Raw genomic sequence first — 14,053 nt, 5'->3', positions numbered from 1 at the left:
GCCACACTGAAGGCTCTTTGTTCCTTCCGGCTTCTCTCTAGTTGCAGTGAGCAGGGGGCTACTCTGTAGTTGCGGTGTGAGGGCTTGTCATTGAGGTGATGTCCCCTGTTGCAGAGTACAGGCTCTAGAGCAGCGGGCTTGAGTCATTGTGGCTCAAGGACTCAGTAGTTGCAACTCCCAGACCCTAAAGCACAGGTTTAATAGTTGTGGCACACAGGCTTGGCTGCTCTGAGCATGTGGGATCTTCCCGGACCAGGAGCTGAGCCCATGAACTGTGGTGTTGGAGAAGACTCTTGAGAGTCCCTTGCACTGCAAGGAGATCCAACCAGTCCATCCTAAAGGAGATCAGTCCTAGGTGTTCATTGGAAGGACTGATGCTGAAGCTGAAACTCCAATACTTTGGCCACCTGATGCAAACAACCGACTCATTGGAAAAGACCCTGATGCTGGGAAAGATTGAGGGCAGGAGAAGGGGATGACAGAGGATGAGATGGTTGGATGGCATCACCGACTCAATGGACATGGGTTTGGGTAAACTCTGGGAGTTGGTGATGGACAGGGAGGCCTGGGGTGCTGCAGTTCATGGTGTCGCCAAGATTCGGACACGACTAAGTGACTGAACTGAACTGAACTGATTGGCAGGCAGATTCTTTACCACTGAGCCACCAGGGAAGCCTTTTTTTTTTTTTTTTTGCTTTTGAAAAAACTTTTTTTTCCAGCATGTTTTCTCACTGATTGTTGTTGTGGACGTGTTGCCTTCTTGACTTTTGTATATTATTTTCTACCCCACTATCTTCCTTCCTGAAATTCTCTTCATGTTGATCAGTTCAATTCAGTTGCTCAGTCGTGTCTGTCTCTTCGTGACCCTGTGGACTGCAGCACTCCAGGCCTCCCTGTCCATCACCAACTTCCAGAGTGTACTCAAACTCATGTCCATTGAGTCGGTGATAACATCTAACCATCTCATCCTCTGTCGTCCCCTTCTTCTGCCTTCAGTCTTACTCAGCATCAGGGTTTTTTCCAATGAATCAGTTCTTCACATCAAGTAGCCAAAGTATTGGAGTTTCAGCTTCATCATCAGTCCTTCCAATGAATATTCAGGACTGATTTCCTAGTTGGAACTGGTTGGATCTCCTTGCAGTGCAAGGGACTCTCAAGAGTCTTCTCCAACACCACAATTCAAAAGCATCAAGTCTTTAGCACTCAGCTTTCTTTATAGTCCAGCTCTCACATCCATACATGACTACTGGAAAAACCATAGCTTTGACTAAGACAGACCTTTGTTGGAAAAGTAATGTCTCTGCTTTTTAATATACTGTGTAGGTTGGTCATAACTTTTCTTCCAAGGAGCAAGCGTCTTTTAATTTCACGGCTGCAGTCACCATCTGCAGTGATTTTGGAGCCCCCAAAATAAAGTCTGTCACTGTTTCCATTGTTTCCCGATCCATTTGCCATGAAGTGATGGGACCGGATAGCCATGATCTTAGTTTTCTGAATGTTGAGTTTTAAGCCAACTTTCTCACTCTCCTCTTTCACTTTCATCAGGAGGCTTTTTAGTTCCTCTTCACTTTCTGCCATAAGGGTGGTGTCATCTGCATATCTGAGGTTATTGATATTTCTCCTGGCAATCTTGATTCCAGCTTGTGCTTCATCCAGCCCAGCGTTTCTCATGATGTATTCTGCATATAAGTTAAATAAGCAGGGTGACAAGATACAGCTTTGACGTACTCCTTTCCCAATTTGGAACCAGTCTGTTGTTCCATGTCCAGTTCAAACTGTTGCTTCTTAACCTGCGTACAGATTTCTCAGGAGGCAGGTCAGGTGTGTATAGATTTTGTCTTACTTTGGTGTCGTTGTATTTGCTTAACTTTTTTAAAAAGAAATTCTTTTTCTGTGTTTTGGAGTAGTTTAATATTGGTGTTTTCTGCACTTAAACATTTGGGAATGATCTATGAAGCTCTCTAGGCCTGGTGCTTTGTGGGTGTGGGGGACTCGTGTGTAACTTTTTCTAATTTTTCTAACTTGTTTGTTTAGCTTTCCCATCTCCTTTGGAGTTAGTTTGGATAAATTACATTTCCCTAGAAAAATGAATCACTTTGTTGACTTTTCACATTCACTTCTGTGCGGTTGAACAATGTGTTCTTTTATTATTATTTGATTACTGCTGTGTCTTTGCTATTTGTTATTTCTTGATTAGTTATTTGCTTTGCTATTTTTTCCCCTGAAGAAAGACCTATAAGACCTATTTGCCTCATTTACAGGCTAATTTGTTCAGTTTTTGTGACTGTACCATGGGCTTCCCTGGTGACTCAAGACAGTAAAGAATCCACCTGCAGTGCATGAGACCTAGGTTCAATCCCTGGGTCAGGAAGATGCCCTAGAGAAGGGCATGGCTACCCTCTCCAGTATTCTTGCCTGGAGAATCCCTTGGACGGAGGGGTCTGGGGGGCTACAGTCTATGAGGTCGCAAAGAGTCCGACACGACTAAGCAACTAACATACACACATTTTCTTAATTTCTCTCTACTTAATTTCTTAATATTCTCTCTACTGTCATTTCTTAGTTCAAATTAAAGAATGACAAGAGAGTGATAAAATTTTTACTCTGATAATTTCCCAGGTACTTCACCGCTTTTTCCTTCTTCTGCCGTAGGGATTAAGGAAGGAAACAGTTCTATTGATATTGTGCTTATACTGTGGCATTCAGTAGTCAGCTCAGATTCTGTTCCCATGAGATTAGCTGAAAATGTTTCAATTAAATAGAAGCGGAACCAAGTGCCAATGTGTTGTTTAATTGATAAAGTGTGTGAAATTATTTTGTCCGATTTCAATTCTGGGACACTATATATTTTTAAAAATATACTAGGGGATTTAACTGATGAAAACTTAGGTTTTAATTTCATTCTATTGTACCGAAGTTAATAGAACTAATTTTAATTAAAAATTTAAAAGTTAAATTAGTATTTCAGAAGAATTTTCATGCAAATTTGCTTATGAGCTTCTTAACGTAAAGAACAAAATGCGTTCTACCTCTTGAATTCTGCTTAAAATGGAGGTGATACTGTTTTAATTTAGACTTCAGGGCTTTGGGGTGGGGAGCAGTAAACAAAACCAAAATACTTAGAATATTTAAGAGACATAGAGGGCTTCCCTTAGTGGCTCATCTGGTAAAGAATCCGCCTGCAATGTGGGAGACCTAGGTTCAATCGCTGGGTTGGGAAGATCCCCTGGAGAAGGGAACAGCTACCCACTCAAGTATTCTGGCCTGGAGAATTCTATGGACTGTATAGCCCATGAGGTTGCAAAGAGTTAGACATGACTGAGCAACTTTGACTTCACTTCACTTCAAGATACATAGAATATCCCCCACTCCCCTGATTTCACAGATTGTGAAAACTCGGTGAATGTTTTTCTACCCAGTGACTACAGGAAACGAAAGATAAACAGATTTAAATGCCAGTAGAACAGATATTTTTTTTAATACTTTGATCTGTGGGGCCATTTTTAACTTTTGCATTTTTTTTCTTTTTCTGCCATCATATCACCACGTGACAGCAATCACACACCGAATCTGAAGGTCATTTCAGAAAGGTGTCGTTTTGTATTTGCTGTGGATTCTCTTCAGTTCAGTTCAGTTCAGTTGCTCAGTCGTGTCCGACTCTTGGCGACCCCATGGACTACAGCACGCCAGGCCTCCCTGTCCATCACCAACTCCCGGAGTCTACCCAAACTCACGTCCATTGAGTTCGTGAATCCATCCAACCATCTCATCCTCTGTCGTCCCCTTCTCCTCCCGCCTTCAATCTTTCCCAGCATCAGGGTCTTTTCCAATAAGTCAGTTCTTCCTATCAGGCGGCCAAAGTATTGGAGCTTCGGCTTCAGCATCAGTCCTTCCAATGAATATTCAGGACTGATTTCCCTTGGATGGACTGGTTGGATCTCCTTGCAGTCCAAGAGACTCTCAAGAGTCTTCTCCAGCACCACAGTCCTTAGCTCCCTGCTGCACACAAACCCCCATCGCAGGTGGAGACTGTCAGGTCTGAGGTGACAGGCAGGCGTGAGGTTAATGTCTGTGTTCTCCGACTTCAGTGTCTTCGGAGAAGTGAATGATGGTCTGGTGCGGGGTCCTTGTGCGGGACCGTCCACCAGCTTGTGAAGCAGGATAGTGGGGCGGGGTGGGGGGCGGAGGGTGCTGAAGGGTGGCCCCTAGGCTCGCTGGGCAGGGGACAGCCCGCTGAGCTGCTCGTGCCTTTGCCAGTGTGTCCTCATCTTAGCGTCACTGAGGAGGAAGGTAAAGAAGAGGGTCTTCCCTGTGTCATCCTTCTGAGGGGGTCGTCATACACGCTCCTGTGCCTGGCGGCTCTGAATCTGCCATTCCCCCAGGCCTGCTCTTTGCCCTTTTGAAACCGGACCTGTGTTGGGATTGTCCAGTGGGAATCAAGCTGTGTCCGGAAGGTGGTGGGGGGATAAGATTCTTCCCCCTTGGACCCCCAGGGCCGGGCCTTCCCCACAGTGCCGTCCGGGTATCTGTCTGTGACAAGTGTCCACTGAGCGTCTTCATCTTGGACCACGTTGATGGTTCCAGAGGCCGACTTTGCTAGTGAACCAGGCGGATGAAAGAGCCATGCTAACGTGTCGGGTGGCTCTCTCCCCTCCCCAGGAAATGCTGTCCGGAGTGGTGGTCATATCTGGGAAGGACTCAGTCCAGCACCAGGGCCTCTCCCTGACGGTGGAAGGAACCGTGAACCTGCAGCTCAGTGCCAAGAGCGTGGGGGTGTTCGAAGCCTTCTATAATTCCGTTAAGGTAAGAATGCCTGACTTGCACGTTTTTAGTTCCTTTTCCAAATGTTTGGGGTTGGTTTGCACGTGCTGCCTCAGCTTCATTGTTGTTATTTTGCTGGGAACGGTGGCAGGCGTGCTTTTACGACTCAGTAATCAAACTGAAAAAAACACATGCAGATATTTTGATTCTGAATATATGCTGTTACCGAAAGTCTGCTTGTGTTTATTCTCATCAGACAGGGTTAGGGGGACTTGAGGGGGATATCTTCAGCCCTTACAGAGCCCAGTGTGCTCTGGGAAACTGTGCCTGGGCCTTCTCACCTCTGACCTTCCTAAAGCAAAACTGTTATTATAACTGTTATTTTAGTCCAGCTGCATCCAGGTAAGAATGCCGGTGGAACCCTTCTTTCCTGTTGCTTGAGGGTCTGTGTTCTAGGATGTAAACTTTCTGCTGTACGTAGTTTCCTTTTCCTGAAGGGCAGATTTAACTCTTTTAAGTTCCGAGGAGGAGGAGTTAAGGGGAAAGAAGGGTTCACAAAGAGCATGCAGATTTCAGGGCCTGTCCACGTGTCCCCACAGCTTTCTTTTCTTTTCCTCCATCAGCACTTGAGAGACTCGCTTCCAGAGTTGTGGGTTTTCTCGGTGTGGTTGTAAACCAAGGCTTGGAGTACCTTCCCTCAGGAAAGTGTAGTGCCTGCCGTTGAGGCACGTGTGCGAACAGTCTGCTCCCAGGGCCCAGACTGCCCGGGTGCCCGGAGCTGGGGCCGGGGGGTTGGGGTGGGGAGGAGGGGGTCTGCTCCTCCCTAGGTTCCTTGCAAGTCTGCTTCACGCTGAAGGTGGGGGTACACGTCAGAAGGGTTGTTAGGGGACGGTCAAGCTGAGATACTTGGGGATAAGAGAGAGAAATGTATCAGTGCATTTCCTACTTGCACCCAACACCGCAGCGTCCAGCCCTAAAAATGAACCCAACTTGGACAGCGCCAGGCTCCCAGAGCAGCAGGATGGGGGGGGTGGGGCGGGGGTGAGGGTGTGGGGTCTCCCAGGAGTTGATTCACTAGCCACAGTCACATAACAAGAAGTGCGGGCTGATGGATCGACTTGTGCGTGTCCTTGCAGCCCATCCAGGTCATCAACAGTACCATCGAAATGGTGAAGCCAGGAAAATTTCCCGGCGGCAAAACAGAAATTCCTTTCGAGTTTCCGCTGCACGTGAAGAGTAACAAAGTTCTGTACGAGACGTACCACGGCGTGTTCGTCAACATCCAGGTGCGTGTCCTGACTTCTGTTCTGCACGACAGCTTGCTCGTTGTGTCACTGAAAGTTCTTAAATAAATGGGCCCAAGAAGTTAACGCTGTAGGCGTGGCTGAGCCCCTCCTGCGTTCTGTACTGATTTCTCATCTTGCCCGGCAGAACGTAGTGTGTGTATGTGAATACGACCGTTATCCTTGGGGGAGACCCTGGAGAACCCACACTGTAGCTTCTTTTCAGGAATCCCGTTGTTTCTCTGGGGCTCTATGCAGGCCACGCTGACGCCGTTGGGGGTGCTTTTATTGTTGGTAATAGATATGCCCTCACGTCTCTCTGGTACCCGCACCAACTTGTCTGTTTCGAACGTATAAATATCTCTTTGTTTCATATCCAAAGGCTAGCGCTCTGACATAGGCCTGTATTCTTTACTGAACAGCCCGTGTAAATGAGTGGGGGGAGGTGGATTTATGACTTCCTGTCCACCTCTGCCGGTTCAGGATGTCTGTCACAGTCCCCATTGTTGTCTCAGGCACAGTTTGGAGTCATGACTCAGAGCGAGAGAAAAAGAGCCTTTCCTTTATTCGGTGGAAAGAAAGGTACTTTTGTGATATCAGCCTTGCAGCCGGTCCCTCGCCGGATGAGACAAAAGCATTTTGTCTCACGTGTGTGCAAGAGGGCTGGCAGTTAGGAAATTTTTTTGATTTATTAAGTTTTAGCTGAAAATTTGGTCCTGGTAGAGATGATTCCCCCACTTAAAAATGCAGCGCTTTAAAAATAAAAATTCTCCAAACACTCGTGCGAGTTTAACGCATGGTTTGTGTGCATGTGGGTTTTATGAATGGCTTGAAAGATTGGTCCAAAAGAAACACATGTAGTGTGATGTAATCTGTTGCAGTAAATGTCTTTCTGTACAAAACTTTTCTAGTCCTTTCCTGTCAGTGTACCTGTTTCAGCAGCAAATACACTGAAGGCTTTGGGCCGCTCATAAGAAGGGACAGTAAACTGTCTGGACTCAAAAGGAGCCACTTGTGTAGACACACAGCTGGTGTAGAGACCCAAGTCCTCTGACCCACTTTCAAGGTGCAGAATATTTTTACCACGAAAGAAAGTGAATGAAAACCGCATTTTTTTTTCTTTTTTTTTTTTTTAGGAAGACTGAAAATCTCTCAGTTCAGTTCAGTTCAGTCACTCAGTTGTGTCCAACTCTTTGCAACCCCATGAACCACAGCACGCCAGGCCTCCCTGTCTATCACCAACTCCTGGAGTCCACCCAAACCCATGTCCATTGAGTCGGTGATGCCATCCAACCATCTCATCCTCTCTCGTCCCCTTCTCCTCCTGCCCTCAATCTTTCCCAGCATCAGGGTCTTTTCAAATGAGTCAGCTCAGGTGGTCAAAGTATCGGAGTTTAAGCTTCAACATCAGGCCTTCCAATGAACACTCGGGACTGATCTCCTTTAGGATGGACTGGTTGGGTCTCCTTGCAGAAAATCTCTCAAACATCGCATTTTCAAAATTATTTTTTTTTCTCTTGCCAGAATCAGCAGCAACCTGGTTTACCCACACAGCTCTTCTTTGATGCTGTCTATTTACTAATAGAAGCATACATTCATTAGAAACAATAGAATAACATCCAATTTTCTGTGGTCATACTTCTTACTTGTCACTTTCTTTTCCTGTGTTTAGCATTCTTGTTAAAAGATTCATTTGTTTAACATAAAGTTGGAAGTCTCACCCTTTTTCACATACTGCCTGGAAGGGCATCAGATGAAAATACAAAATTTGGGGTCCTGTGCAGCTGTGTGTGAGTTGGAAACCAGTTCAAATGCAGAAGGAGAGTTAGCATGTGGTTAATTCTTTAGTAAATAATCACCCTGACCTCAGTTTATTTTGGTCATCAGATTTTACCACTTTGAGGGTTAACCTTAGAATGCTGTAACGTGGAATTCTGCACCTCCCCAAATATCTCATAAATTTCTGAAACCATAGAGATGTCCTCTCAACCTCACATTTATAAGAGCTGGTCACTCTTTTGCTTATTACCTGGATTCAACATTTATTAGAATTTTGCCACATTTGTTTCATCTGTATTCTGAATCATTTCAAAGTTAGTTACAGAATCTTGACACTTCATCTCAAAATCACCAGAAGACAGGGATATTCTTTCTACGTAACGCCAGTTACCGTTTTCACACCTCTCAGGGGGAACAGAAATTCTCCAGTGTCATCTAACTCCCAGTTCTTAACTCAGATTCGCCACTGCTTCTTTTGAGAAGCATGCGTCTTGAGAGACACCAGGATTGCGACTTCCTGATCTCATTCTCATTCATCCGTGCACTCATTCAGTCTCTGGACAGGCCTTCTTCCAGCCTCTTGGTTGGACAGTGGGACAGGTGCCACCCAGAGGGGCAGCGGCCACTGTGGTCCCGCAGGCGTGGCCTTCTCAGCGCCAGGACTCATCACACTTTCCGTGAAGATTCCTGGGTGTGTGACTTGGGAGAGAAGGTGTTCTTGTTGAGCCTTAACAACAGTCTTTCTCAAATCATATGGGTGCAGAGACACTTTTCATTTATCATTTGAATTGCGTTGTGGTACCGTAATGTAAAAATAGTAAAAAGGCTGACAACATAAAGGATTTAAAATGTAGCCAGTAGTAGGTTGCCAGCTCACAGGGCCTGGTTTCCTCGTAACTTCTTAGGCGGAGGACTCCATCATATTTGCTCTGATTCTCCTCAGCCACATTTGCATCCACCTCTCATCCTTATTTGTAGACAGAGCATACAGGAAGCTGTCAGTCTTCCCAGCTGTCCTCTGTACAACCACTTTTTCCTTTAAAAGTTGTTTAAATCACAGGGTGGTTTTATTTTTGTTCTCCTCTCGTGGCCCTACTAGCGGGGTTTTATCCTCTTAACACAAAGTACAGCGGTACCAACATGTCTGCTGAAATGGTTTCAGAAGTAAATGATCGAGATGCCTGTCCTCCTTGTTCATGGTGAAAATATCCCTTCTAGGAGTCTGCCTTAAATCTGTTGGGCTGTGTCTTCTTTCCTCATTCCCATCCATGGTGTGTTTACTGTCAAGTCAGAAGAGATCGCATCTTGGGGCTTCCCTGGCAGTCCAGTGGTTAAGGCTCCACACTTCCAGTACAGGGGACTTGGGTTCCATCCCCGGTCAGGGAACGAAGCATGTCACATCCCACATGTCACACAGCATGGCCAAAAGAGAAATCGAGTCTTATACCTCCTCTGGGAGCCCTGCTCATGTCTGACCCTCCTTAACCTCCTGTAGGCCTTGCCATGTAGATCACTCATTAATATTTTGGAAAGATCCAGACAGAGTGAAAAGATCCAGGGCTTTGCAGCAGACAGACCCGGGCTTGAATTACCATATTGCATAAAGATTTGGAGCGTGGGTGTCTGCCGCAGACAGGTGTAAACTCAGATCCCATCTCTGTGACCCAGACGGCCTTCATGACCTCTCCTCCTGGGGGTTGATGAGGTCTCTTTGTGAAGTACTTATTCAGCCTAGTTCCCGGCACCCAGAACATGCCAAGTAAATAATTGCTGAATGATTAAATAAATGAATTCATGGTGACTATCTGTATATTATGTCAACCGTCCTTACCTTTGAATTGTCAGAATTAATCAAGAAAGTGCTGTAAAAGAATTTAGTGAAAATTGTTCAGTTGTGTCTGACTCTCTGTGAGCCCATGGACTGTAGCCCGCCAGGCTCCTCTGTCCGTGGGATTCTCCAGGCAAGAATACTGGAGTGGGTAGCCATTCCCTTCTCCAGGGGATCTTCCCAACCCAGGGATTGAACCCAGGTTTCCATGCAGTTCCTAAAACACATTGGTGTTTTCCTGTTTTCTCCATCTTTCTGCCCTCTCCCACTCATGACCAGCTGCCTTATATTACCAGTTACTGCTTTCACACTTAAAAAAAAAACCTTTACTGACCAAAAGTTGGTACCCATTATTCACAGTCTTTCATTTACAAATTACAGAAATCTTGCTCAAACTGGCTTAGCCAAAAAAGGGACATTGGATCCTGGAACTCACAATTCCAGGGGACTGTCGAGGCTGGGAGAGGGGACACCGGTCAGCCCCCAGCTCTGTGTTCTTGGTGGCAGAGAACATTCTCCCGGCTGGGCCACCCCCACAGAAAGGATTCCTCCCCTGGTCTAGCAGCGCTCCTGGCTTTCTGGTCACTTCCAAACCAGGGTGGGCTGGGGGAAGCCAGCCCTCCCAAACCCCTGAGGCTGAAAATGAGGAAGGGCACTCCCATTGGGAAAAGAATCAGGGAGACCAGGCAGGCCCTAACAAAATACTGCCCATAGCGTGTGGGCTGTACAGGAAGGTCAGTTACACAGATACACGCGTGTGTGTGTTACATATGCGAACAACAGATGCATATGTAGAGCAGTCCTTGCTGAGCTGGTCTGGCTGGGGGACCAGACTGAAGTCTCGGTAGAAAATGTATGTGTGTTTTTGCCCCTGGGAAATCCATGGACAGAGGAGCCTGGTGGGCTACAGCCTGGTGGCAAAAGAGTGGGACACGACTTAGCAACTAACAGTAGCAACGTGTGTGTGTGTGTGTGCATATGATTGAGACTATACACACACACATATAAAGGCCCTTGTAGACAACGGTGTTCTTTTTTATTTCTTTTCTAACGTTTCCTCTCCCAGGAGACCCTTAATACATAGTAAGTACCTTCAGTACATAGTTCTCGTTTAACCTGGACAGGTCGGTCATAATAGTCGTAACTTCTTGACTCACTACACATATGGTTCCAGTTCTACAGATTATTTGTAATGTTTTTCCCCAGATGATTAAAACACTAGCTCGCTTTATTAAACGTACACGATTTTTGTTTGTTTGTTTAAGACAGTAATGTGCCGTTGAGTTTTGTTAGCAGTCTCTCACTGCTATGGACAGGATGGGAAGGGACAGGTCGAGTTTCCAGCCTGGCGCCCAGCTCTGTGGCGGGCTCCCCCTCGCGGGGCTCAGGGCCTGTCTCGCAGAAGGTATGGGGCATCTCCCTCATTGGCTATGAGTCTCGATGCCCCAGGGTTTGCAGCTCTGCTGCCATGATTTCTCATCCTTTCTACAAAGTCGCTGCTGTTTCACCCAGAGCCGTGATGTGCCAGCCCTGACTTGTCATTTCACTGGGTCCTCACTAAAGTCGCATCAGTGTCCTCATCTTCTAGAGCAGGAAGCTGAAGCTCAGAGAGGCTGTATTCCCTGTCTGGGCTCACACAGGGAGGCTGATGCCCAGCTCTGCCTCGCAAGTCTTTCCCCGTGTGACGGGGGGCTCCGTGAGACTCTGCACCCCTTCCAGGGGTCCAGCGATAGGATGGCCCTGGGCACAGGCTGAGGTGTCTATTACAGAAATACTTTTCATTTTGAGCATTAACTCCCCCGGTTATGTACACAGATTTCGTATGATGCATTAATGGGATGGAACCTTGTCTGTGTAATTCTGTGATGAGAGCAGACGCTCTCAAGAACGTCTCCTCTGCCTTTCTCTGCAGTACACCCTGCGCTGTGACATGCGGCGGTCCCTGCTGGCCAAGGACTTGACCAAGACCTGCGAGTTCATCGTCCACTCCACCGTAAGCCGCCCTCGGGGGGCCTGCGCTCGGTAGCAGGACTCTCCTGCGGGGCCTGGGACTGCGCCCACTTAGCAGCAGTGAGTTAGCTGCTAGTGCTCCGTGGGTGCGGCACAGGGGCCTGGGACTCCTGGGTCAGAGACAGGGGAGCATGATTCTCCTGGCCTGGCCAGCAGCAGGGTAGCAGCGTGCATGTCATCCCCTGGGCCAGACCCTCCGGGCGATGCCCCTAGCCCACGGGGTGCTGCGCCTGAGGGGTCTGTGCCTCACCTGAGGAGCCCCAGGCCAGGGGGCCCACCTTCATCTCAGCAGACGGTGCGCAAGCCTGCCCTTGGTCCTGGAGGGAGGCATCGTCTCGTCCTTCATGGCTGCTTCCGTAAATGGCTGGCAGAAACGTGCCCGGCTGTGGGGTAGGAAGGCCAGGGCCCTGCGTTCTCAGCCCACGAGGCAGGAACACACCGGGGTGCTGGGGAAGGGGGCAGGGAGAGCCTTTTCTGACACCTTCTGCCGGGACTCTGCACTGACAGAGTGTCCTTAAGCAGTCCTTTCACGTGCCAACCGAGGGGGCTAGGTTCCCCCCCCCCCCCAGGGGACCTGTCGGGGCTGGTACTCGTGCCCACGGCCCTGGAGTCCCTGTATCTCAGTTCTCTCCAGGCCTTTGGGGCAGGGCCTCTTAACCCTATTATGAAATGTCCACGGATGCCTTAGTGATGACTGAAGATGTAAGAGCCCTTCCGCATAAGATCGGTGAAATCACTGATGCCCTTGCATCAATTTTGTGACTTTTTTAGGATTTTCAATTATGTGTAGTTTCCCTCTATAAAATTTCAGTAGATGTTTCTTTCAGTGCTACGGTTTTTAAAAAAATATGAAAATATTTCTCATTTTTGGAAGTCACTTCATTTAGAAACAGATGTTTTCCTTCTGTCCAATCAAGGGTTTTCAAATGGAAGCTAAAAAAATTTTCTTCTTCATGTAGATTACTCCCTTAAAAAAAAAAAATCACATGCCATTTCATGTCTTATATAAAAAGAGCCTCCACCTGTGTGAAGAATAAGCCCAAATTCAGCCCCCTGCCTAGGGCTGGGCACCTGGTGACCACTCAGGCTGGCGGTGGCAGAGCCACCGGGGGCTTCCTCCCTGCTCCTGGAGGTCACCCACAGTTAGCCCCCAGGGGTCACGGTCTCGGTGAATAATTTCACTAGAAGCCAAACTACGCCATGACCCACAGTTGACAAGTTAAATATTCCTTTATGTGCTGTGAGGAAAAATATATTCACGAAAGAATATGTTCGTGAACCTATTGGTAAAAAGAGTAGCTTCAAGAAGACTATTTCCGAGAGTAAGCTTTTGGTGAGTAAAGTTGGCAGGCTGGTCAGGGGCCTTTCTCCTCCACAGCTCCCACGCCATCGGGGCCTCAGTGGCCTTTGGGCCCCAACCTGTGAGTAAAAGGCACCAGGCAGGCCCCCAGGAAGCTTGGCTGTGTTGATGGATTCTGTGCCTGTGTGATGGAGGTGGTCATTGTTAACAAATCTCCGTAACGCTGATAATTAATCTGTTACGCTACAGTGTGATTCTTCATGGTAGAAGGTTAGTTGTACAGCTGAGTGGCTAACAGCACCAGCTGTGGAACCAGGGTGCCTGGGTTTGACTGTCCGTTCTGCTCTGGACTTGAGCGACCAGGTGAGCCGTCTGGGCCTCATTGACCTCACCTGCGCGGTGGGTCCGCGGCAGCAACGGCACTGCACAGGGCCCGTCACAGAGACACTTTGGTGTACAATCTTATTCTCAGAGACGGCTTCAAATAAACGTCTCCCAGTAATCCCGCTCTGCTTTTAAATTCTGGACCTGCGAGGGACCTTCGAGACAAAGAAGCCTGGCCCCCCCATTTTCCAGATGCGGAAACTTGAGTCAGGGGGATGAAGACATTGGACAGACACAGCCTTGTTTCCTGGCAGAACTGTTTTAGAACCCAGGCACCCTGCCTCTTGGCACCAAGGTCTCCCGTTCTTGTGCTGCCTTGCATTTCCTGAAACGAGGAAAAACAAGTGGGAGCTGTGGGACTCTCTCCTGATTTCGGTTCTTCCCCCTGTTTTAGCCTCAGAAGGGGAAATGGACTCCGAGCCCCGTGGACTTCACGATCACACCTGACACCTTGCAGAACGTCAAAGAGGTAACGTGCTCCGTAGTCGCGGCACCAGGGCGACTTTCCTTCCTTCCATCCTTCTCTCTCTCGGCTGTGCTGGGATTTCATTGCTGTCTGCGGGCTTTCTCTGGTTGCGTCCCACTGCCCCCAGCGTTGCAGCGCCTAGGCTTCTCACTGCAGGGGCTTCTTGGGGAGCGCAGCCTGGTAGGCTTCCTAGTTGCAGCACGCGGGCTCTGTAGTTGTGAGGTACCGGCTGGGTTTCAAAG

At 47.9% G+C, this 14,053-nt stretch overlaps 1 protein-coding gene across 3 annotated transcripts in view; it reads left to right on the top strand.

Moving 5' to 3' along the window:
- The window catches only part of VPS26C (VPS26 endosomal protein sorting factor C), a 69,929-nt gene that overhangs the window by 14,764 nt on the left and 41,112 nt on the right, over positions 1-14,053 (top strand). For all 3 annotated transcript variants that reach the window (XM_027548891.1, XM_027548894.1, XM_027548895.1), the window contains exons 2-5: positions 4,660-4,803; positions 5,898-6,047; positions 11,564-11,644; positions 13,740-13,814. In XM_027548891.1, coding sequence (XP_027404692.1) covers positions 4,660-4,803; positions 5,898-6,047; positions 11,564-11,644; positions 13,740-13,814 — 450 coding nt within the window. The remainder of the gene's footprint in view (positions 1-4,659; positions 4,804-5,897; positions 6,048-11,563; positions 11,645-13,739; positions 13,815-14,053) is intronic.

The sequence above is a fragment of the Bos indicus x Bos taurus genome, chromosome 1 (assembly GCF_003369695.1).
Source record: "Bos indicus x Bos taurus breed Angus x Brahman F1 hybrid chromosome 1, Bos_hybrid_MaternalHap_v2.0, whole genome shotgun sequence".
Lineage (NCBI taxonomy): Eukaryota > Metazoa > Chordata > Mammalia > Artiodactyla > Bovidae > Bos > Bos indicus x Bos taurus.
The sequence above is the reverse complement of the archived record's forward strand: the minus strand, read 5'-3'. Positions and strand labels throughout refer to the sequence as shown.